This window comes from Aristolochia californica, unplaced genomic scaffold, assembly GCF_029961685.1.
Source record: "Aristolochia californica isolate CCGP_79_NKW_82.1479 unplaced genomic scaffold, dmAriCali1.0.hap1 SCAF_6, whole genome shotgun sequence".
Taxonomy (NCBI): Eukaryota; Viridiplantae; Streptophyta; class Magnoliopsida; order Piperales; family Aristolochiaceae; genus Aristolochia; species Aristolochia californica.
In genome coordinates, this window is record NW_027182257.1 from 36823295 (window position 1) to 36850488 (window position 27194).

A 27194-nucleotide genomic window follows, 5' to 3' on the forward strand; every position below is an offset into this window, starting at 1 on the left:
TTTCTTCCAGAAGGAAGTGGAACCAAGGTCCAAGTCTGATTCTCATTTAAGGCAATTATTTCTTCTTCCATCACCACCTTCCATCTTGGATGTCTCAGATCCTTTTGATATGTGATTGTGGGATATATATATAGAAGACATAGATGCACGAAATTGACAACGAGAAGGAGACAAACAAAAATTGATATAGGATGAGAAGTAGAGGGCCTGTACATGTCCTAGGTTTCTTATGAAGAGCAGTAGGCCTAGTATCAAATGGTGGGACAATAGTGCTTCAAACTCAGGTTTGACACCCCTAAAGTGGTAGCACCTTCTAAATCTTCCGTTTGTTATTCCAATGTTTTTTAATCTAGGACCAATGGTTGATACAATAGCAGTACTTGCCATATACTATCCAAGTCATCAATATACTTTGTCGAGGACTTTTATCCTTTGTGCAAAGTAAAAGCCTTAACATACAAGTCATAGACCTTGGACATATGTCAATATTTGGAAAAATGGTTATAAGACGATGTCCATATCCCTTTATCATTTATGTCAAACTCCACTTGACTTAAAATCTAAGGTTAGACATTGTATAATCACAATAGAAGAGGATTAAGGTGTGAGAAGAAGAAGAAGAAGAGTTGTGGAGAGAAGGATTTAGGAGGAGAAGAGGAAGAGACGAATTTGGAGAAAAGAGGAGGAAGAATAGGGTAATGGACATATCTCCAAACCCTCCCCCTTAAGCTCTATTTGTAACTGATAAAAGTATAATATTATAATCATGCCCTTCACCCTAGTAAGAGTGAAGAAGACAAGAAATATAAACTAATTATATCAATGATACCCTAATTACATCATATCTTCTAACACTCCCCTTCAAGCTGGGAGCTAATAGCAGTGATTCCAGCTTGAAGCAAATAACATAGACGTGACGTAGTAATAATCTCTTCCATCATGGTGTCCCAAGGTAAGCACGACACCGGGAAAAAACTCTCAAAAGATAGAAATAGGTGATAAGTCAAAACCAACCTCAAATAATTTCGAACAGATATAGTGATAATAATCACTAAAGTGGGTAATGCATATCATTCAAAAGATGACGATAAAAAAGGACCAATAAGAAGAAAAGATGAAAAAGATGGGGCCATCATGTGCTTTATTTTCTGAAGTAATTCAAATTCTTCATCGTGTGGACCAATGCTGACAACAATCAACAAATAATGAACCCAAGGCAAGCAACTGAGGAGTTCCACTTCAATAATAATGTCTCAATCAAAGAGGCACAATAGCAATTGCTGTAATGAGCCAATGCCAGACTAACACATACCAAATATGTTGTTATATAGCATAACCAGAAAATAGTAGAAGTCCTTAAGAGTAATAAGGACACATGAGAAAATTTGCAACAAGTCCATCCTTGAATAAGGAAGATGTGCAAATAATAAGTTGAAAACGAATTGCTAACAAGTTGAAGCAAGTGTTGTTAATCTTCTCAAAAAGAATAACTGAACTGAGTGCTACTGGTTCTGAGAGCAGCTGCAAGGTATTATCAAATATAGACAATAGTGAATAAAATAGTAATAGATGTTGCTTCCATGCTTACTGCATCAGTGATTAATTTAGATACAAAATTGAGAGATAGCCATATGAAACCAACTAATTAGCGGCCAATGACATGTCCTATTTCTGAATATAGTCCATGCTTAGAGATGTAATTACAAAATGAAATTGATTCTGAAAGGAAAGATAACAAACTGAAGGTAAAGATTGAGGCTAGACCAATTATATCTTGAAAGGATTTCATCGAGTGATAGACTGAATGAGGCTGCATACTTCATAAGTGAATACGTACCTCGAGTGCTGCTCCAACATGTTGTTAATAAGCTGTAAGGATTTCTCATAACTAGAGAAGAAACACACGTTTTGAATCTGATCCTAGATCAAAATATCCTTACATCTATAATTTTCAGCATTAAACAAAGTAACTTCTTTTTTGGTAAGTTGCCATAATTCAAAATAGGAACACTTCTCTTTAATAAATAAATCATGGAAAATTTCTGAAAATAAAATGATCTTTTAAAGAGTCTTTCCAGATAATGTTAGTTAATAAATAAAAAACTTCCAAGGGTCGATCGTGAGATACTTTCCTGATATTGTTTGATCAATAAAAACAACTCAAAAAGTGAAGATAAAAATTCAGCTTAAATTCTGATCAACAGAATACCTGCATGACCTTTGATTCTTCCAATGCAAATATCTCCTTAAATATAGATCAGATTGATATGAAATTTATCCTTATGAAACTAGTCTTAAATAAATTTCATCCATGTACAATATCACTTCATAAAGCATACTTATTTTTAGATAAATAATCTGATAGGTTTTTGACTTTGTAATCAAGCCAAACTGAGTACTCTTTCTTCTATGGCCAACATGACCATTGACTCTTTCGAGATCGATATCTCCACATAAAAAAACTCAGATTGTGAATTGATTGAATGGGTAAGACAATAGACTTACATATATTTCTTTTGATATATAATTCTTCGTATAAAGTCTCATTCTTGATGATATAAAATGGCTCCAAAGTTGAAGTTTTCTGCTGCTGCATGAAACTTTTCAACTGCTTGACCTTTGCTACTTCATATGTCGATTTCTCTTTCTAGAAAAATATTATTTCAACAAATATTTTTTATTTAGAAAATAGACTCAAATATATTAACGATATGTATTTTTATATATTAAACATATGATAAGAGAGTTAAAAATCCAATGAAAACATGAATTGGGAAAGAAAACTAAAGGAAAAATGAGAAGCTCCTCTTGTTTCCTTTTTTGTTATTCTCCTTCTTCCTCCCCTTCTTCTCTATCTTCTTCTCCTTTTCCATCTCAGATCTTTTCCCACTCTGATACCATGTTGAAACTTAGAATTCCATTATGTCTAATCACTATAGAAGAGGATAAGGGGCGAGAAGAAGAAGAAGAGTTGAGGAGAGAAGGTTTGAGGAGGAGAAGAGGAAGAGGAGGAAGAATAGGGCAATGGACTTATCTTCAAACCCTCCCCCTTAAGATCTTTTTATAACTGAAAAGTATAATATTAAAATTATACCCTTCACCCAAGTAAGAGTGAAGAAGAGACAAGAAGCATAAATTAATTACATCAATGACACCCTAATTACATCATATCTTCTAACATATTGTTCAACAGTGAAGACATGACTGTATAATTAACTATCTTTGACTTCCAATTTAAGATCAAGTGGGTCTTGAGTTATATATCTGAGTATCATTTTAAGCCTAAGAAAACTTGAACTGCTTGAGCCCAAGTACATAATTTCTTGCCTTGAGTTTCAAAAATGTACTTTTAGTGATATTTTGTTCTTTTTCATCACTAGTTGGCTTACCATCACAAAAGCCAGCCATTATTCACAACCACAACAAGAACGAACACAATAATAGACCATTATATGCTGAATAGTCAAGATTAAAAATAAATGGTCATGGGAGTAATGGTTTGCACAAATTAAATAGTAATACATAATGGATCAAACACCTCTTCAACTTTGGTATAAATAGGCAGTAGCAATAGTTGCTAGCAATCAACAATAACATTGGCAGAACTACACCACATGGATTTCCAGAGAAGATAGTAGGTAGAGAAAACCACTCAACTCTTTACAACTTCCCTAGAGAGGGTAGGCAACATGAATTAATTAACCAATTGTAAAAGTACCAATTTGGGAGTATCTTGATCATTTTTCATATTATGTTTTATCCTAGTTTATATCTGTTAGCTAGATAATGTTTTTATATTCTAATGTTTCAAGTTTCATTCAAAATAGGGTTGTATTTTAGGAGATATAAGATTTTTTAATCTAGGGGTATTTTTGTCTTTTTATTTACTTAAACCCTGAAATAAAAGAACGGAGCTTGTGCTTTTCTAGCTTAACTCAAATGCAGCTTTCCCTCCTCCCGTTTTTCACATTTTTTTCTCTTATTTCTCCCTCAAATCTCTTTCTTTATATGGTATCAATGCAGTAACGTCAATCTTGGGCATATTTCTTTCAGTTTGTTGCCTTTTCCCTTCTTCAACAACTCCATTGAAGTTTTTCCTCGAAATTTGAATTGGTAGGATAAAAACTCAACTTTTTCTCTTTTCTGCCTGCCATAACCAATTGGGGTTGGGTAATGACTATTGGGATTTAAAGCCCTTCAAGGAACTGCACTTGAAGCCCTAGCTTCATTCTTGCTTGTGTCATTCCCCAATTGCCTACATCAACCAAAAGCCTATGCCATCATTTTTTCTTTACATTTGGATCTCCCAACCAATTTGTGGTCTTAATTTCAAAATATGAGTACTTTGGTTTGTTTGTTGGATACATTGCATGATATTTTCCCCTAATTGTTTTGATTGTGGGGTTCACTTGCCTGCCCAGAAAAAATTAAATTGGTGAAAGTGAATCTGTGTGGTTATAGACATTATATTGGATTGAATTGTATTTTGTTTTTTTGAAATTGAAGGGCTGAATAGACACTCTGGTTATTGTCGAAAGGTCACCTGAGAGACCATATGGAAAACACTCTTAGCCTATTCAGATAACAATGATCTAGGTGAATGGATCAAACTATCTGAATTGGTTGTTAGAAGATAGGTTCAAGCCCACACGAGTATGGAGAAGGTCCACATGTATAAGAGAGGTGGCACGAATGTAAATTAGTCATCTCACAAAGATGGCACAAGGGTGTAATTAGTCAATGAGAACTTGTCTACTTATGTCTTTTCTTATGTAAAGCTTTTAGTCCTAAGGACATTACTGACATTATAACATCCTCTCAAAAACTATACTTGGGGTAGAGCATCAAGTCTCTCTCCCCTTCTCTCAATTCGTCCCTAAGCTTTTCTCTTATTCCAATCTCTCTCTCTCTCTCTCTCTCTCTCTCTCTCTCTCTCCCCTTTAGCCGTGCTCGTCTCTTGTTCTCTTTTCTTCTCTTCTCTCTTTCTTCTTCTCTCTCTCTCTCATCGCCTTGTTCAAGGTTTTAATTATGGGGTGGGTTCTAAATTCAATATGGTTTTAGAGCTTTGAATTTAGGATCCCCACATTGAAGTGATTCTTATCTTGGATTTTTGGCAGTTTATTACTCAACTCCTTATTCAAAGATGGAATCTCTATGGATTATTTCATGTGTCCTTATTAAGGACTATCATTATTTTTGTATGTGTTATTTGGACTCAGCCCCATTTCCGTTGTTGCTATTGTGTCTCTTTGACTCAGACATTATTATTGAAGAAATACTCGGTTGCTGACTATTGTTAGCATTGATTATTTTGATGAATTAAAGCACATGGTGGCCCTAACATATTATCTTTCGGTGATTCCCCATTACCCTTTTATTATTTATTAAAATCACTTTTGAGCAATGCCTATAGATCCACTACCTACAAAGGATAGGAGTGTGCCCAACATCTAGCATGAGTCAAGTCTATTATTCACCCAAGAGATGTTTTTTGAGCTACCCTTAAAAGTGAGTAGACTATATGCCCCACAGTTGGGTTACTTTTTCGCCTTTGAAATTGAGCGAAGTGTATTTTTGACTATGACCATTTGACTGGAGTATGGAGCTTTGTCATATTACTAGGAGTGATTTTTCTTTTCTCGACATTATATTGTGCACGCTGGTATCACCAGCTTAATGGGAGTGTTGGAAGATATGATGGACAACCATTTTATACAAGAAGATCCTACCCACTATTTACAACAAGTTGGGTGTTTATGATGTTCTCTCACCCAACTTGAGGGGGAGTGTTGGAAGATGGGCTTAAGCCCACACGACCAAAGAAGGTCCAAATATCCAAGTGTGTTACAAGATAGGCTCAAACCCACATGACCAAGGAAGGCCCACACATCCAAGAGAGGTGAAAGATTGGCTCAAGCCCACAAACCAAGGAGAAGGCCCACATGACCAAGATTGGTGGCGTGATGGTAAATAAAGATTCATCTCATAAAGATGACACTTATGTAATCATTTTAAGTTTTAGGGCTATAGTTGTAAGATTTTAGTTTTACTCATCTATAAATAGAGCTCCAGGGGGAGGGTTAGGACACAAGTTCATAACCTCATTCTTCCTCTTGTTTTCTCCTCAACATGTCTTCTTTCCTTTTCTTCATGAGCTAATCCATAGATTCATGAAAATCACCAATAAATGTTGGGATATGATAAACCTACCTAGGCCAACTCCATAGTCAGAGACACAAATGTCACTTCTCACACTGGGTCACATGACAAAATTCAGCAGCTACTGCAACTGTTACAAGGTAGGTTCCACCAAGCTTGCACGAGCTGGTGGGACTCACCATGAGGATGAGGGATGACTTGATGAGTCATCACACGAGCTGGCATGAGTTGGAAGAGTTTAAGATCAAGTGGGACTACCACTAGCTGGCTTTCTTATCTCATAAGTTGAAAGATTAAGTGGGACTCATACAAGCTGGTTGGAAGAACAAGAAGGACTCATAAAGAGAACCATGAGCTGGTTAGAAGATCTAGTGGGACCACAAAGATAGCCACAAGCTGGCATCTTATCCTAAAGGTTACGTCCTCATAAGAAGGACTTAGAGTTTGAGTTATGTTAGACTTCTAGTTTACATTGAGTTATCTTATTATGATAGGTTTATATTTAAGAGTTAGAGGATGAATCTAATTAGGAGAATGAAGTGTAATTATACATGGACTCTACCACGTCCTCTACTATAAATAGAGGACCTTGTACATGGATTATAATAAAGGAAGTAGTTTTAAACTTTTCTCTTCACGTGAAGAACTCTTTGCTTTCTTAACTTCTCTCTTTGCTTTCTTTGGTTTCTCTCTTCTCCTCCTTACCCGAGAGCACTCTCTTTCCTCTTTCTTTTTCTCCCTCTCTCTTCTTGATCGAGATTTCAAAAAAGGGATCCTAAATTCAGCAGCAACGACTTGGCCAATTGACTACACTGCCTACTACTTCTGCAATTGATTCTCATCCTTCATCCTCAACAAGTGCCACAGTGGCGAGTACAAGTATGATTGTACTGAATATGTCTCATTCTCACTTTTGGATCATCAATTTAGGAACCTCTACCCATATGTCCAGTATGTCCTCCTTATCTCAATCTGTTAATCTCTCTCTTTCATATTGTTGAGTTACTTTAGCTGATGGGTCCACCTTTCCCATTCAGGGAGAGATACTATTCATACTACTCCAAAGAACTTCTTAGATTCAATTCTCCCAAAATTTACAGTCAACCTCTTGTCTGTAAGTCATATTACTAAGTCTTTCAATTGTTTAGTAACATTTTATCCTACTTCTTGTGTTTTTCATGACTTGTATATGAAGAGGACAATTGGTTTTGAGCATGAAAATAGAGGCCTCCACCTACTGGATGATGTTTCTATTCCTAAAGCTATGTCACTAACTAATGTTGATTCTACCTACTTATGGCATCTATGCTTGACACATCTATCACCAATTAATTTGTATTAGTCTTCTCTTTCCTTGCCATCAGATATTTCCTTTGATTGCAAGTCCTATCAACTAGAAAAACATCACCGAGTAAGTTTTCCAGTTAGTTCTAGACGTAGCTCCAAATTGTTTGAATTAGTCCATTCTAATGTATAGGGTTCATGTTGGATTCCTACTCCATTTGGTTTCAAGTATTTTGTTTCGTTTGTAGATGATTTTAGTCAAGTAACTTGGGTGTATCTCCTATGGGAGAAATTTTAAGTATTTGATGTATTATGGAATTTTTTAATAAAATAAAGATTCAATGTGGTGCTTGTGTTCATGTTGTTCATACTGGATAATGGATTGGTGTATGTTAATCACAATTTTTCATCATTTTTGTGCCTCACATGGTATTACTCATCAAACATCTAGCCCCAATACTCCACAACAAAATGGGGTCACAGAACGTAAAAACAAGCACCTTCTTGATGTTACTACATATGCATGTACGTAGTCTTTTGGGGAGATTTTTTTTGACTTCCTGTTTCTTAATTAATCACATTCTCTTTTCAGTTTTGCTTGGTCAAGTTCTACTACAAGTTATGAAACCTCATTGTAAGTTGTTTGATATTGTTCCTCGTCTCTTTGGATACACATGTTGGACACTTCAGTCGATAAGTTATGACATTAGTTCGTTAAATCTGTCTTTTTGGGATACTCTCATCAATAAAAGGGGTACAAAGGTTATTTCCATGTTCAATGAGAGAAATATGTGTCAACTATGCGGCTTTCTTTGAGCATACTTCATATTTTTCATAATATTTTGAGTTTCCTATATCTTTTGGATCCTCGTTAGATAGTCCAGTTCCTATAGCTTTTTGGATGCACTAGTTCCATCATGTTGTTCTAGACCTCTGTGTCTATAGCCGATGCCCTCATGCTCCAAAAGTACCTCTAGCAAATAAAACTCCCGACTCCTCTCATCTAGACCGACCGTCTTCCTCTTTGGTTGTAGGTCCCATTATGTCAGATTTGTACTTGCCTATCTATCTCCAAAATGGTAAATAGTTTTGTACTTCACATCCCATTTCAAAACATGTGTCTTTTGATTTCTTGTCCCATCCTTTAAATCCTTTGTCATGTCCTTGTCTACTTCCAATGTTCCTTGTTCAGTGCAGATGCTTTGTGTTCTCCAGAGTGGAAATAGGACATGGATGATGAAATGAGTGCTTTAGTGTTAAGGAGAACATGCATTTATGTGATCAACTAGCAGTGGTAGATATTGTGGGGGTGTTATTGGGTTTATACCATAAAATATAAGGTTGATGGCTCTATTGAACGAAATAAGTCAAGATTGGTGGCAAGTGGGGTATACACATAATTTTAGTGTTGATGTTTTTGAGACATTTTGCGTGTGTCCAATCTTACATTTGTATGTATATTGGTCTCTATGGCAATAAATAAAGGATGGCATCTCTTCCATGACATGGATGGTATGTCAGTTAAAGAAGGCTATTCATAGACTTAAATAGAGTTCATGAGCCTGGTTCAAGAAGTTTAGTATTGTAGTGAGTAAAAATCATGTTGGTCTCCAGTATTTTGATGATAAAAAAATTGGTAGCTTGAAATTGTTCTACTAACAGTGTTATCAATGTGAGTAGACACAAAGCCTTCTAGCACTTACATTATGCGGTCCTTAGCAAAACTCAAACAAATAGAACAATAGATCAAGTCACCAAGTCAAGACCTAAAGAAAAACAACCTTGAAGATTGTTGTTGAGAAGAAGAACTTACAAAAAAAAATGTGTAAAGAATTGAAGTCTTAGAGTAAAGTCCAAATTAGAAATCTCAAGAACTCTAGTCATGTAAGTAGATAGTCATCCAAAATCCTGATATTTAAGCACATATATAGATTGGAGCTTTAGGACACCTCATGTTTTCAAAACCATTCTCAAAATCATCACATACAAAGGTTTTGGAATCATAACACATGCTTTAGCTTTTTCCAAAAACTAAAATATCACTTAAACTCGTGAAAAAGCTTTAGGTTATAATTTGCACTTAGACATGTTTAGAATAATCATAAAGATAATTTAGAACATACTAGAGCACTTACAAAAAAATGTTATCATGCTTTAAAAGTCTATACTTTTGAACTGGCATTGGAATGATCGATCAACCACTGGTAATAATCGATCATCCAGAACTGTGTATGCCAGAAATATGAATCATTATCATTCAATCGTAATTGATTGATTAATCATCTAGAACATGACATTTTCATGCTATAAAGTATGATTGTTCATCTTACCTGGTTGATAGATCATCTCTGCCCAGACAAGCTAATTTCTCATGGAATGATCAATCATCCCACCTAATTGATCAATCAATCAGAACCTTGCCAGTAGGGGACTTAACACATGATCGATCATACTTGTAATGCACAACCAGAGGGAATCTCGATTGATCAATCAATCACTAGCAATAATCGATCAACTTGATTTTTCTGGACCAATGATAACATATTGATTGATCATCTATCAATCAATAAGTCATTGTCTGATAGAAAAGTAGTAGTTATGATCAATTGATCGATCAATCAATGTATTATTTTTTAAAATGGGCAAATAATGACTAGTTTGAGTTGGGAAACTTATAAATACCTCTCTAAACATCTTCAAGATGATGATTTCCCAACCAAGGGTTCTTGGGCGGTGACTACACGTGGCTTAAGAGTGCCATAAACTCTTTGTAATTTCCAGCTATTAAAGTATATAGTGAAGATTTCCCAACCAAGGGTTCTTGGGCGGTGACTAAAAATAGGAGAACCTCAATAATAAAAAAATCTTTTGTTCCTTGGTTGTGTGCATGTGTGTTGAATGTACTTATCTGTATCGCTTTTATATGCACAATGAGATTTAGGTGTTTAAATTGATTACAACTTATATGAATGTTTAGCTTAATTAAAATTTTAATTTATATTCTCAATCCACCCCCTCTTAAGAAGCCACCTGGGCCAACAATTGGTAGTAGAGCAGGCCAAATACTTAAATGAAATCAGAATCCTCTTGGATTTGAAATAGATTAAATGACATCCTAAGTATAAATTATGTTCCAAGAGGGTCATGGTCCCTTTTCGGTTCCCTTGCTCATTACATCACAATACCAATGGTGGAAATTAAGAATGGAGTACTTCTTACAATCCATTGGATTTGAACTATTAGAAGCTATCATGAGTGAACCCTTCATCCCATCCCAAAATGTAAAGGGAAGATTCATTCCAAAACATGTTTATGATTGGGATGACCTTGACATTGCAAGAGTAGATGGCAATGTTAAGGCTATGGAACACATTCTTATTTCCTTGAGTGATGAAATAGTTGATTCTTGCTTATCTTGTAAATAAGCCAAGGATTTAAGGGATAAATTGGAATATGATTTTTCTAGGAACTAAGAATATTGCTTTTCACACTCTCAGTGTAATATATTTAGTAATAACATAGAAATTATTGATTGTGTGCACTTATGCTTATACGGAAACACCATCTCAGGTCGAAATGAAATTTCCGAGAGTGATAGTTGTGAGGAATCGAACAAGGAAGAACTTAGGAGACAACTAGATGAATCCTTATCCTCACTTAGGAGAAGAGAAAAAGAAAAAAGAAAATAACAAACTTAGAAAGTCATCTTTCAAAAGTAGAAAAGGAAACAAAATCCTTAAAAGCTGATTGTTTCACCAAACTAGAAGATTTTAGGAAAGAAATGATAAGCTCATTTCAGAATGTGAGAAACTCAATGACTATTCATCAAACATTATTGAATTGAGAAAATAAAATGATAATTATTGCTCTAGGATTTTAGAACTACAAGATGAAAACAATTCACTAAAATCTAACAACTTTATAACTGAAAGAAAAGCCCATGAGTTATCTCATGCTTTGAAAGAATTGACTATGGGAAAAGTCACTCCTATGAACAAATTAGAACGTCATGTGAGAAATGTGGAACTAGAGACTGATGTCCATAAGACTAGTGAAAATAGAAAATCTAGTTGCCCTCATAGGAAAAATGTGACCAGGGTCACAATATCACTGATGCATTATGATTCTTGCTATAAATGTAGAATCATAGGACATTATGCATTAAAGTGTTCAACTAGAAGATCAAAGCTGAATAAGGTGAATCAAATTTGGATTCCCAAGGGAAGCCTAAATTTGTCTTCCAAAACTGAGATTGTGGGACCCAAGCAAATTTGGGTACCCAAGGTCACTTGATCTTCAAGCTAGGAGTGAATTCTCCAAGCCAAGACACACACTAAAGGAATATCACCTAAATAGCTTGTGGGAAATGAATTGAGCATATCAAACTTCAAATTTGATATTCATGTCATTTCAGATATTCTTCCATAGGATTTGGTTTTGAGGATTGATTCATTGAAACTTCTATGAAAATCAAACTCCTATATAAAGTAGTACTTTAGTATTAATTGACTTAAGCAAATTAGATTATCAATAGCCAATGATCTGTAAGGAAAGATTTTGATAGTTTCCAACCTAATCCAAATTTAGTTAACATATGTTGGAAATAACAATAGTTGTTCTTAAGTTAGGTTATGCATAAAACGTAGGATTGTGAGTAGCCTTGATTCATGCTTCTTGTTGAATCAAGAGGCTATGGATGATGTGTTTGACTTATGTCAACATGGGCAACATGAACTCATATTCTGAAATCCATGTCCATCCTATTCACCACATGAAATTCATGTGAATCCCCTCATTCCCAACTAGAACAACCAACCTTAATGGGATAAGGCCTACTCACCAAGACGTAGAAGAGAAACTCTTTTAAATGAGTAGCTTTCGTTACACATTTATTGATGCAATCCCTTCCTTCTCATGGCATCAAACAAGAATTTATGAATTGAGAAAGAACTATTCATCTTGTGTTTTTAGAGTGTCTAAGCAACAAGTCACTCTTGGATATTTGATACCATCTACCTTATGGTATTTGGGATAGACTCTGATCATCAAATTGCAAATATTCCACTTGTATCAATTGGATAGGATAATACTTTGGAATTCCAATAACACATCAGATAAAGGTAGTCATGGGTGAGTATCTATGAGTCATATTAATTTCCCAAGAATTCTTGATTCGTTACTTATTGGTGCAAATCAGCTTGGTATTGTTATGCAAAGAAATACTATAATTCTCACTCCAAGATAGTTGATTTATCTTTCACTACTTAGCTTGAAAATAAATTGGATTGCTTCAGAGTATGCTAAGATATGTGAAAATGTTTTATTGTCTAAGGACTTAGACCAAAAGTCAAATAATTAAGACCTTGGAAGTTAGGTGTCTCCGACCTCAAACTAAGAGTAGAAAATTCAAAGCCTTGTAGTTTGAGTAGCTTGAGCTAAATGGATGATTCAAGTGGTTTTTTTTAGACGAACCAATAAATGCTTTGAGAATTAAAAAGTTAAATCAGCCTTACCTCATTAACCAATCTTGAAACTTGTTCTTGTGGAATTAGGCTACCTTAGAAAATTAAGCTCTCTACATTAACAAAATTTTGCCTACTAGGTTTCAACCTAGCTGAGGGTTGAGAAACTAGATAACTCTGAAACCTTAAACTTAGATTAGTTAATCTATTACCCTTAGTTCTAGCTGTATGAATTTATGACTTAGAGCATATTTGAAAACTGAACACACAACCATAAATTCAAACTTAATGTGTAGTTATATCCACAACAAAGTGAATTCAACCAACGATTAATATCAACAATTGGAAGAATTAACTTCTTTGTTGGCATGGGCTTAATTAGCAATCATTGTTTTCCTACTTTAGTAAATCATGATGTTTGGATGAACTTGGGTAAGCTGTAGCCACATATTAATCTTTTCCCAAAGTTAGAAAAACCATTTATCTTGGGAAAGGTTAGTTTATTGGAGGAATGAAACCCATGAAACTATGTGCCTCTACACAAACTAATCAAGCCTAATATGATAGAAATGGATTAGGACTTGATTAGAAGAAAATTAGAAAATCTTTTAGGTCCTATAGCCATCAGATCCCTTATAGCCCAAAATTGGATTTATCATAATATCTTAGATGATTGGCTATATTGGATACCTTTTTGCCTAGAAAGCAAATTAAAAATCTCTTGGTTTAGGCAAATCAGGCTCATGTTGCCATGAGCCTTACTTATACCATAAGAACTAATGAGCTGGGTGAGTTAAAAAAACACAATACTTGAGTAAGTGCATATTAGGTATTATTAGGAGTTGAAGATGGAAAATTTCAAAGCCTACTCCAAACATCAGATAGTTTGTGCTCATCCTTATATTAAGTTAAATATTACAAATTAATCGATTAATTTTTTTTTTAGCTTACAATGTTAACTTTGATAATGTTGTTAGTTATAGGAAAAGTTTGATGTTGACTTAAATAGTAATGTGCTAGTACGAGCTATTGTGCATGCCATATTGGGTACTGCATTTAGATACCATCGAATTGCTATACACACCTGGTATAGAGGGTGTTGGGGTTACCCCCACAACATTGTCTACTCTTTATAAAGTTCCCTTGAGGACTGGGAGTGGTTGTGCATGAACGTGTTTGAGTGGGAGAGGTTCCAGGTAATTAAATTATTAGGCATTTTTTAAATATCAATTATCATTATTTTACTCATGTCAGATTTTTATTTGTAAAGACATCACCGAGTAAATGCTAAAAACATTAGGAAAAAAAGTGTTCGACATAGTACTGGATAAAAAAATATTTTATGCATGTTTGAGAGAGATGTAATGTATTTAACTTGGATTATATTCTCTTTCAAATGCACTACTAATGTAATACACTTACATGCATGTGTCCTACTAAATGTATAGGGTACAAAGTGCTTTGATATTGAACAATTTTGAATCACTCATCAGTCCGATTACAGGTGGAATGAGTGATTTGAAGAACAATATGTAAGTATAACTTTCTTATAAATATAATATTTTATTTTAAGCAAATATAATTTTAACTTATGTTATTTTTTGACATGAGGTGATACAAAGGGTGGTACGAGCAGCACAAGAGGCTAGTGCGATAATTTATGAGAGAGCCATTGTGTGATAGGTTCATTAAGCTTGATCTGGGTATGTTAAAGGGCTGGGTTTGTCTCAACCGCCTCTACCTAAGAATTGACGACCAGATTTAGATGTACAACATCATGTTGAGGAGCAAGTGCATAAGATGAAGAACTTAGAGATTCATATGCAATTATTCTTTCAACAAATGAAGACTCCAAGCCAGCCAGCCCCAGATCCTCACGTTAACGTTGTGTAGTTTTTAATTTTGTATAACTTGAATATTTTAATATTTTTAAAAAATTATAATTTTTTAATTTTTTTGAGATTTAATTATATATTTTTATATATAGTTTATTTATATTAATTTTTTTATTTAAAGGACTCATTTATTAGATAGGAAAATTTTAAAATAAAAATATATATAAAGTGATATAAAATTGCCATTTTTTTTGCATAATTGGCAAAAGTGAATCTCTGCTAACAAATTTATAAAAGTAAATTCAATGAAAATTTTAAAATAATTATTTCTTAAACATTATCTATTAAAATAAATTTATTTTCTACCAATGAATTTGAGTTTCATAAGCAGAAGAGTCACCCAACGAAAAATAAATATCGTTGGAAGAATCATAGTCCAACAAATTCAAAACTCACTGGCAGGAAATCTTCCCAATGCATTTCTTTCATTTTTGATAGAAGGTTGTCCCAACAGGCTAAAGTCTCTTCCAACATAAATTAGCCAAGAAATTTTTGCCAACGAAAATTTCATTGGTAGAAGTCTAATTTTTTATAGTGTCATTTGATCGATTGGTAATTGGATTCATCCAAATTTTATCATCGATAAATGCCCATGTTGTATTTTATTTTATTTAAAAAAAACAAGTCATCTTCTCCTCAGCATACAAGGCAGGATGCAGAGTCCCCTCTCCCCTCCCACTTCCTCATGGCATGTGTGGGAGCCGCATTGTAAGATGAACAAGAGGGTGGAACCCTTTAACCTTTTGTGTGTTTTCACAAGAGGTTTCAATTGAAAATTACCATACATTAAATCTAGATATTTTATGTAGGTACAAAATATTATTTTTTAGTGTTGATTTTTAAGACTACATGGATTACCTCATGGAGAAAGTGTTAAGTTGTAGGGCTTAATTAATGCCTTACGCTGAGTTTGTATGCGGATTGACCTTGTGGAGCCCCCTTTAGGTCCTCGATATATTGATTGTTATTTTATTAAGGGTAGTTTGGGGATTTCACTCTTGTATTGCGGTTGCCCTAGTTTTCTCTTTATATTTTGGAGCACCGCTATTAGGGATCATCATCGAGGGGGATCATCAATTACGGTTGAGAGAGAGGTTAGAGAAAAACACTTGAGTGTGTGCAATTTCTCTTGTAAACTATTTCATCTTCATAGTGAATTACTACAGCGAACCTGTATAAATCTTGTGTTTTTCCGTGCTTACTTTTTCTTCTTCTGCAATTATTCTTGCTCTTGTTAGTTTTGAATTAGGGTGTCTAATTCCTAACAGAAAGAAGAATAACACACATGAGAAGAAAAGGGAGAAAGAATGAGGTTATGGACTTGTGTCCAAACCCTCACCCTTAAGCTCTATTTATAAATAAATAAAAGTATAATATTATAATTATGCCTTTCACCCTTGTAAGAGTGAAGAAGTGACAAGTAACATTAACTAATTACATCAATGATACCCTAATTAAATCATATCTTCTAACACTCCCCCTTGAACTGGGAGGTAATGGATGTGATCCCACCTTGAAACAAGTAACATAGTTTTCATAATAAGCTCCTCCATTACGGTGTCCTAAGGATAAGTACGACACCCAACACAATTCTCAAAGGGTAGAAATGGGTGATAAAACAGAAGTCTCATCCAACTTCAAATGATTTCGAACAAATATAGTGATAATTATCACTAAAGTGGGCAATGCATGTCATTCACAAGACGGTGATAAAAAAATCCAAGGGTACAATTAAAACACCCATATATATAAAAGAGACTAACCAAAGCAACACTCCAAAAAGGGTTGGCTAAAGGGGTAAGTGAGAGTCAAATAAAGGATGGTAGGAGAAAGACTGTCAAGTAATAAGAGGGTAACGGGAATCAAAGGATGATGAGATGTTGGGGCCACCCCGTGCTTTAATTTCCCAAGAAATTCAAATCTTCATCAAAATAACCAAAGTTGACAACAGTCAACAAATAATGAACCCAAGGCAAGCAACCGAGGAGTTCTTCTTTAGAAATAATGTCTCCATCAAAGATACACAATATTAGCAATAAAAATAGGCCAACACCCAAATAACACGTACCAAATGTGTAGATGTATAGCAATGGATAATCTGTAAATAATGGACATCCTTAGAAGTAATAAGGACACATGAATCAATCCGGAGCTTGAATAAGGAAGTTGTGCACAAGTAATAAGATGACAATAATCCAAGGTAATAATTAAGTCAGAGGCAAAGAACCAAGTCAGACTGAGGCAAGCCACCGAGTAAAACCGAGTTAGGTATCAAACCAATATAGCTAAGTCACAAGAGGAATCGGTATAGAACTTGGGACCTGGGCCAATATAACAAAGGCAGAGAACAAGTGGATCGAGTCAAGCTGACTGGAGCCCAAGTTCATTCGGCTTAACTCGAGTTGAGTCAAGACCGAATTGAGTCCGAGATAACCCCAACAAACCAGAACCAATATGGTAATCAGTCATATGCAATATGATACCATTGGACTGAGAATAGTAGTAATAAGCAGAGTAATCAACTTGGCAGTAATCAACTCAAGTGGGTTAACTTTGAACCAGTGTAGTAGAGTAATCAACCTATAACTCGACAGGGAGATAACTCGGCAGTGATTATTCTCAACAATAAACTCTAGTAAATTTGAGATTGGCTAGTTAGGCAATAACAACCGAGAAAGAACAACAACTTGTATAGTCTACATACGAGATCTTTCCAAAATAGAGTAGTAATCATATGTTATCAGAGCATAATGAAAATTTGAGAGCAAGATTACTGGCTCGGAGTGGTGATCTTTCCGAATAGAGGAAGATCAAATATATTTTCAGAAATTGAGATCAAACCAAGATATAAAAAAAAACTGTTTATCTTCCCGAACAGAGCAAGATCAACAAAGAATAACTCAATATCTTGTATAACCTCTTAGCAATAAACCAACTCGGCTCTGTCAATTAGAGTTACGACGTTACCAATCAGATTAAAAATGGAATGATAGGATCCGAAGATCAATCAGATGCTAGTAGCAATAATCCTGGTCAAAGGTAAGCTTGATCAGAAGGGACGAGCCAATGAGATAAGCATGATCAGAGGAGATGAGTCATTGAGGAATAACATTCCAAATGTTTAGTTGCTCATTTTGGCGAGATAACAACAACATTAGATTCAAAACTTGGGATACCAGCTCCTAATGGACAGTGAAGCAAAATAATGTTTCCATGTGATGAAATCTTGTACGTGGTGATATGATGAACCAAGATGATTTTCCAACCACAAACAAAACCGAAAAACACTCTGATCGGTATTGTTGAGCGAAAGGCTCTTCCTATGAATCAATGAAGCTACTTTCAAAATAATACACCAGTAGCCAACGGTTATCTCCTGAAGGTAAAACAAAATCAATCTTCCAGACCGGATGTTATATGCTTGATCATAAGCCAGCTAACAATGATGACGAGAACAGTGAGTTGCGATGATGAGGCCAGAGAACCAAAATGCCAACAATATCTGGGTAACAAATTACGAATGTGAAGAAACGAACAACAGAAAAAATGAAGTTTCAACAACAACAACAACAAAAATGAGCAACAATATAAAAAAGAAGTTCCAACAACAACAACAATAATATGTAAACTCAGCAACAACAACAACAGAAACGAAGTTCGAACAACAGCAACAAAAACAAAGTTTTAGCAACTTGAAGTTCTAGCAATGATGAAAAACAAAGCAGCAATATGGTCAAATAATCTGAGATGGGTTAGCGAGGTAGCAAGATCGCAAGAGAGCTTTTTCCACCACTAGGCTCTAGATGCTGGTGCTTATCACAACGAGATCACAAAAAATACCAAAGGAGATTAGCAGTAACTCGAGCAGAGAAAACTTCGAGCAAAAATACGATGATGAGTATTAGCAAGAGATACCAATCAACAAGTCGATCTTCCACCAAGCAGAAACAAGTTTGGAATTCTAAAAAAACCATAGCTACGAGTCTTGAAAACCAATGCTCCGATACCATGTTGATTTTTAGGACTCCATGGATTACCTCATGGAGAAAGAAGAAGAACACATATTGGAGAAGAAAGCGGAGAAAAAATGAGGTTATGACCTCTGCTCTATTTATAAATGGATAAAAGTACAATATTATAATTATGCCTTCACCTTAGTAAAAGTGAACAAATATAATCATATCTTCCAACAATTAGTTTGACCAAATATATTTTTAATGTTTCAAGATTATAATATAATCAAATATTATAATTTAGTATAGTTTTTTAAAACTTTTCTTTTGTTTGGATAATAGGTACAAACATTATAATTGTTTTTTCAATCGTTTCCTATGATTATAATGCAAGTAACTAGGTCAAAGATAACATGTTTTCCCATAGAAAATTGAACAAGAAAGTTGTTAAAGATGAAAATGATTTTTTTGTTATCGTATTTTTTGGTAATGATAGACGTCGTCCCTAAGTGGTCTATTATTTCCTAAATGGAATCCAATATATGTACTTAAGAATTTTATAGCTTGATATTCTCTAAAATAGTATCTTAAGTGTGTTTTCATTGTATTGTTCAAGGGATGCAAACTAAAAAAAGAATTTACTGACCACATGCTCAAGATATCTTTTGAGTAATCATATATAATAGGACACTTTTCCTTCTTCATGACACAAGGAATAAAGTTCCTTCTGTTAGGAATTAGACGCCCTAATTTCAAACTAACTTGAGCAATAATAATAATACAAAATTAAGGAAAAAAAAGCATGAAATCAAACATAAGATTTATACAGGTTTGCTTCAAGGCGAGACTACGTCTTGTCTTCCGCCGTTGCAGTAATCTACTATAAAGATGAAATAGTTTACTAGAGAATTCGCACACACTTACAGGTGTTTTCTCTAACTAATTTTTGGGCTACAACTCGAACTCCTTATCGATGATAATAAAACCCTAATCGCCCTGCCCTCCCCCCCCCCCCCCCCCCCCAATTATAAAGAGAAAATTAGTGTAACCGCATTACACACTTATAAGTGTTTTTTCTAACCTATTTCAATCCGCGTACTGACTCAGTTTAGGGCATTGATTAGGCTCAACAACTTAACACCTTCGACAACCATAAATAACTCTTTTTTATCAAATTTAGAGGTCACAAATTCCAATTGAAAAGGGTGTAAACATATTTGAAAAACTATCATGTTGAAATTAAATAAACAACTACAAAAAGTTTTTCATTTGTTTTACTTATGAAAAATACTAAAAAGATGAGAAAATGAGTTTCCTATTGCTCCAATAGAAAACTATGAAAAAAATAAACTTATAATCACTAAACTAGTTCTCATCACTTCTTATTTTAAACTTATTTTAAACTTCAAATGCAATTACTCTTATTAATACCACATCCTTTCGAAGTATTCTCGGTCATAAATCACAGTCGGTAACACTACGGACAAGCAATTGCTCCCTCCCCCACTCAAGAGAATTGATGCAGTGGCTCATCATTGAAGGGGATTATTTGTGCGCCTGCATCCACTTTACCCCAGAAAATTGCTACCTTAACCCAGAAAGAAAAAAAATTACCCTGAATTTATTTGAAACATTTAAGCAATTTTGCATGTCCGTATAGAGTCTTTAGGCAGTATTTATTTTCTTCACCTACCCTGCATCGTAATTGTAAGGTTCTGCCACTTTTGAGTAGATTCCCGATGACCCAAAATAAAATCTCATATCCATATTGTTGTCCCTGTATCAGTTCTATCACTCATCTGACAGTTTCTGAATTCGCCATGGTGAGGAACCATCAAACCCTGCCGAGGTCCGCCCACCCAAATGCTCTTTCCATTAATTCCGACTGAAAAACATAAAAAGACAAATATGTCAACCAGAGTTGGATCTGTTTTTTCGTAGAACAGTACGGGCCTAATCCCTTCTAATGATCAGCTTAAGTTTATTGAAACTAATTTGCTTGAGAAACAATCAAACAGGTCTCATTCACCCTTCCTAACCCTTCTCGTTTCTGTAGTCAAGTCTGTGAAAGCAGCTGGAAAAGAAAGAAATTACGGTGAACATACAAAACGAAACAAGAAACGAGTACTCATCCTCTGGAATCAAGGGAGGATTGTGACTACAATATACAAGTTAACTGTATAATCTGTGTATGAATAAATGTACTGTATCAATCTAATTCCACCCGGCGAAATCATCCTTCTTTCATGCATCCTTCGCGACGGAGCTCCGATGGATCGTCTTCTAACCGGCCAAATCATGTAGCAACTGGGCTGCCATCAGGTTTCTGTAAGGCAGGTTCTGGGATTCTCCGTCCAAAACGGAGTACTGGATGGGTTGACACTCTTCCATGTGCTGCCTCGGGTAGAAGAGAGACGGCTGAGATCCAGTCCGGGAGAATGACAGGCCCAAGCCGGCTGCCTCACCATGCTGCTGCAATCCCAAAGTCAGAGACACGCCACTGGCACCTCCACCAGCGAATGTCCCATCGCTATTGCCGCCATACGTCACCGCGCTGTTTTCATGGCTGTAAGATGAGAAATCGAGATCCACCACCCCGAAAGACTCCGGCCTTCCGAATTCGTTCTGTTGCTGCTGCAGCTGCTTATCTTTCCGCTGCAATGGGTTCCTTCTATCCGGTTTGTTGATAATGGAGGAGAGAGAATCGGAGTCGTGAAGGACTAGTTGATCTGGCGTGGGCTTGTGATCCTCCAGACGTGGCTGTAGGTCCTGACTAGGGTTAGGGTTTTCTATGGATTCCAGCCGGCCGCCACTGTCCTGCTGGCCCGAAGCTGCATCGCCTTCTTTTTTGTCCTGCTCTTTTGTTTCTTCCAAGTACATCTCCTCCACCATGGGTTTCCACAACCGGACTCTCGCGTTTATAAACCAATTGGAAACCTATCAAAGCATATCGACAGAGTTCATGCAAATAATATATGCATTTCGTGACAAATATGAGACGATTAATCACACGATACTATAATAATCCTAATTGCAGCAATTTAATACTAATACGAGCCTCCATCTACGAGAATCTTTAATCATTAAGAAGAAACTTTTGAGAAAAGACGACGTACCTGACTTCTAGAAAGGCCTGTCTGCTGAGCAAGAATGTGTTTATCCACGTCGCTTGGGTACCTGTTACTCATTACAGCAGATTCATATAATTATCAGAGCTCGTGAGTGTTTGAGAACACAATCAATGGATTTCATCTTTTCAGTACTAGTTAGGAAGAAGAAGAAGAAGAAGAAGAAAACTATTAATAATTAAATACGTGCTTCGACCCGGCTTTGTCCCGGTCACCGGAAAAGCTAGAGTCTACTGTTTGAAAAGATCAACGGCAGCTCAGAATAATCCCTCTACAACATTATAGCTGCTGATCTGGGTGATCAACAGTTTGATCCCCTTTTCGCAATACAGGGTAGCACCATCCCAATATCCATGCAACACGTCGCGCGACAGACCCACTTTGCAGAACTCACTGATGATCATGATTTTTTTTTCTGAAGCTCAAATTACTAAATATATCTGGTGGGATTCATTGAAGATCAAGAGAGATTGGTTGCAGAGGATCAATAGTAAATTAGGGGCTTTCGCAGAGGTAGATGAACGTGAAAAATCGATCCACTTTCCTAGTTCCCTTAAATGAGAAATAAGCCCAAAAAAGCTTACTGTAGAAGAGAGAGAAAGCCGTCAAGCCAAAGCTTTTGATGCCTGCAAATCTTTTAAACTTGGAACAGTTGCTTCGGTGGGTGAATACCCGAAAATTTTCCTGTTTCGGTTTCTTTAACATGGGATTTTCTTACTTGTATAACAAGGTAGACAATGTTCGTTTTCTAGATGATGCGAGAGTGAGAAGAGGGACTTACGGGTGCAGGAAATGTTCGAAAAGCCAGGCGCGAAGAACCGAGACAGATCTCTCAGGCAGTCCTCTCTGAGGTCTCCATGGATGGTTTTCCATCAACCCCATTTGCTGCAACGCCCTCTGCTGTCGGAGGGTCTGGTCTAGAAACCGAAGCCTCGGTGTTTCGCCTCTGGCGGTCCCCGGTGCAACTGAATCCTTCTCTCCCATGGCCTTTCTTGTTGCCTTGATCTGACACACAATTCCATCCCTCAGACATCTGAAATGTCTTGACATGGCCTTCGACGCGGAGCTTGAGTAAACGGCCGCAGATCCTGAGCCGGCCACCGCTTCAAATGAAGATACCACCGCCTTCATCTGTTCACAGTATTGTCTGTATCTCTTATCCACCTGTAGAAAACATCATTTAACTCCATCAAACCCCACATATGTGGCTCTACATGCTTCTTTTCTCTGTTTAAATCGGCACTTACGTACTCTTTCTTGAAAAAATATGATCATTCACCTGTTCGTTGCGAAAATGGGTCCTTTAAGAATTTATCGCGTAGTGATTGAGAGGAAGTTGGGTCCAAAAAAAAAAAATCTAACACAAAATCTAGCTACATAAAACCTTTTACAAGTGAGAGGACTCAATTTTAAGCAGTTGTGGTAGAGACTGGAGAGTCGCAGAAGCTCAGACAGAAGAAAGAAGGGAAGATCTGGGTCGACGCATAAAAACAAGAGAAAGCAAAAAAGGCAGATGTGGCTCTTTAGAGTACATTAATGTCCAGGAAACGGATATAGACAGGAACATTCACTTTCACACGAAGACCTTCCTGGTTCCCAATATCAATGGCCAAAAAGAAAGAAATTGAGGTATCTTATCCTCCAGTAGTACTATTAGTCAACTTTTGTTCTGTAAGAACTGAGAAGATGGTGACTTGCTCTTGCCATGGAGAAAAGTGGGAAAAAGGGAGATGAATGCTTGTTTTCATTTTCCGACTGAAATTACAGCATAGGGGAGATTTGGTGGGGGAAGAGAGGACGGAAAGATGCCATAGGAGGAATGAGAATAGAGGTTTCCAAAAGTAAATGAAATGCCCGAATTATCAGTCTGTCGCTACCCCAGGCTGGATAACATTAATGGAAGGCTCGCATTCTCCCAATTAGTTCAAGATTCACGTCTCAGAGAACTATAAATCAATCATGCCCAGTAAAAGTTCAGCAAGTTTTGAAAATAAAGATGTGTTTTGATATTTAAAGTCGAGTAACGAAAAAACAAAAGGGAAAAACACAGAGAGAAGGTAACAGAAGAAGAATAAGAGAAGAAAAATATGAACTTTTGAGAGCTTTTTCATGGCGAAAGTTAGAAAAACAGAAGAATAAAGAAAAAGATAAACTGAAATCCAGTTTTTCACGAACCTCTTCGAGCATGGAAACCAGCTTTGCTTTTCTTTTCTGTAATTCAAGAAGATCTAAAGAGTAGAGAGATTGATTTCCGGGTGACACTTCCTCTACCCATTGTTTGCTTTTGTGGTGGTGCTTAGAACTCTTGGACCAACCATCAGTGTACCCATTTTCCTTGGTACCCAGATCGCAAAACTCGTTCAGAAGTTCCTGGGTCGGAAGTAAGTACTTGGAGTTCTTCAATTGCTGATAAGAGACTGACTGTAATGAGAACGACAGACCTTCTTGCAGGTACTGTTGATGAAAGTCGGAAGCTTTTCCGAGAAACCCATCTCTGGAATTTGAAGAAGCATATAGATGATTCGTGTCTCTCAGTTCAAAAGATTGCAACCCGATCTCAGACGGATTGTTTGAACTCAGAGAAAGAGAGAGTCCTTGACTCGGCCGCTCATTCGTCTCACACGGGAAAACGCACCGGAGAGAATCGTCCACAAGTAGACGATTCTCCGGCCATGTCGTCTCGGGTGCAATAAGTATGTTCTCGTTTGGGTTTGCTTCAGTGAACCCAGAAGAGAAATCCGGCTTTTGGAATTCGGGGTGGTGGTAGTAATCACCGGAAGGCTCCGAAGCAGCTGTCTGGGAAGACGAAGCTTTGTCCAGAAATCCTCTACACGGAATAGAGCTTCTATCCCTCTGCTGAAGATTCTTCCACTGCGGACCTAACATCTCCATACCCATCTGCAAATTGAAAAGCTCCGTGTTTGGCTCGAAGCTCTGCATCTGGTGGTCGAACTGGGAAGCCGACAAATCGCAGTACAAAAACCCGGAACCGATCTGAGACTTAAGCTTATGATCATGGCGTGCTTCGCTTGCCATGGAAGAAGCCGACGTACACCACAACTGTCTACCAATCCTTCCTAATGACAGTTCTGCTACAGGAAGCTCAACTAAACCCCCTAAAAAATCTCACCGTCCTCTCCATCACTGGCAACCCAAAAGAGGACTTCACAAAAAGCCGAGTACAACAACAACATACTCCCTTTCCAGCAAAAGGAAAATCAAAACAACATCTTGCCGTTATATTAGTGCTAGCACACAGATCAATCAATCCCTTAACGATTTTAGTACAAGCAGACGCCTTGTCGTAGTGTTCTCCTGACCCCTTAACAACAAATGACACAACGTAGCTTAATTGCCATGGAGAACCAAGCTCCGGGTATGATCACATCTGAGTTATGATTTGCCCAATAAAGCCCGACGTCACCCCCTTTTTCATCGACCAATCCAAATAAATAAAATCCAAAAATAAACTGAAATCAGCAATTCACCACCTCTGACCGCTCCCCTCCCTTACCCGCGATCACAGCTTCCGTGCTTCTCTCCTTCGTTCCCAAGGCCAACTCCTCGCCGCCGCATGTAAAAAGCTTCCACTTTCTTTCCATTTTTTTTTTTTTTTTACTGCACAAACCCTCAAGGGTCTTTACTTCTCTCTCTGTCTCCCTCTCTGCTCTCTGATCCCTATAAAATTTTAAAAAGCTCGAATCCCGATTTGCCTGGACTGAGAGTTTTTCCTGAAGTATTTCAGAGAAACGGAAAAGAGAGAGGGGGGCGGCGAAGAGGGAAGAGGTGTCTGATGGAGGAATAGATGCGCCTGGAAAATGTTCCGAAAATAGAGCTGGCGCCGACCCAAGTTTTGGTGGTCCCCATTTTCCAACTAATTGGAATTAAACGGGTATTAAAGGAAAGGCTCCGCTTGAGCTATCCGACCTTTTTACGGGACCGGATCTACTTTCTTTTTTTTTCCCCTATTTTTTTATTTTCGGTATTTGGATTTTTCTAGCTCTGTTTTTACCATTCGAGCCGGTGGTCCTGCCACGTTATCTCCGCCGCTCTCTCATCTCAGCATACACAAATCGCCTACTCGCTCCTCAAGTGGTACCGACCGGAGGCTACTCTCACTCTCACGCTTCCACCTCAGCTGGTCCCACGCAGTATTTCACGTTTTCCAATAGAAAAACGATAAAACGAATATAAACAGAAATTCCAAGTTTGCGGTAGGAGTTTTACAGGATATCCGATATCTTCCGTTTCCGATACGCCTCGGTTTATGTGGGGACTGTTTTTCCCGTTTTTCACATCGTACACGCGGGGGAGAGATTAGACATGAGTGAGCAGAGACAGGAGGAAGCGTGAGGGCAAGGGTGCGTACTACGCACGCCTGGATTTTGCTCTGGACAGATCGCTCAGGTGCAAGAAAACATCGACTTCACCCCGATATAGAGGCACAAGACGGCCTCTACTTTGCCCCCTGTTTTTTTCCGCTTCCTTAGCGTGTTCTACAACTTGCAAAGTAAGATAAACGAAGAGAACGGGAGCCAGAGAGCCGTAGGATATCTATATCATGAATTTCTCACGGCGTTCCACGAATAGAGTGAACGGCGTTGTCTCGTCTATCGTAGATGTTTGTCGATGGTAACGTTCAGACATGCCTCTGCTAGACCGGACCCCTTTTATAGCATCCTCTCCATCAAAGGAGACCACAAAAGGACCGGAAATTATGAGATTGTAACCAACAACCACCATTAATGGAAAACCGATGACAGATAGGTCACTTAAGTGACGGTTCTTGAACCGTCTTACACCTCCCACTCCATCTCCCTTGTGTTTTCTTTTTTAATTACATACACTTAGGTTATAAATACGTTATTTTTATCATTGAATTTAAGAATATTTAAGGATCAAATTTACTTTTGTATTATACATTAAAATACATTTACTTTATTATACATTAAAAAATACATTTCATTGCACTATGTATATGACATATTAATACAAAAAAAATGTACATTATAATTCATAGAAAGTATATCACCCTCGAATTCACATTCAATTTCACTTTCTTGGGGTGATCTATTTTCTAAGTACACTCTACCCTCTTTAATCTTGTGCATTAAGCAACCCATTAAGGCAATTTTAATTGAACTAAGAAACTAATAGCAAGAATACTAATTTATCTTAGCTCATAGTTCCTAAAACCTTCCTTCAGCTAAGACCATTTGGGCGAAAGTAAATCTTATCCAAACTAAGAAACTAAGTTAGCTTATGGTTTCTATTAGCCTACCTTGAGCTAAGCCTTCTAACTAGACTAAGACC

General features: G+C 36.7%; 1 protein-coding gene across 1 annotated transcript; it reads right to left on the reverse strand.

The window, feature by feature from the left end:
- Window positions 1–20930: 20930 nt before the first annotated feature.
- Window positions 20931–25659, reverse strand: LOC137934907 (homeobox protein BEL1 homolog). The gene is made up of 4 exons (XM_068779491.1): window positions 24057–25659; window positions 22663–23045; window positions 21870–21930; window positions 20931–21690 (listed from the first exon to the last, which is right to left on the reverse strand). The coding sequence occupies exons 1-4, from the start codon at window positions 24915–24917 to the stop codon at window positions 21037–21039; spliced, it is 1959 nt and encodes a 652-aa protein (XP_068635592.1). The 5' UTR covers window positions 24918–25659; the 3' UTR covers window positions 20931–21036.
- Between the last annotated feature and the right edge of the window lie 1535 nt (window positions 25660–27194).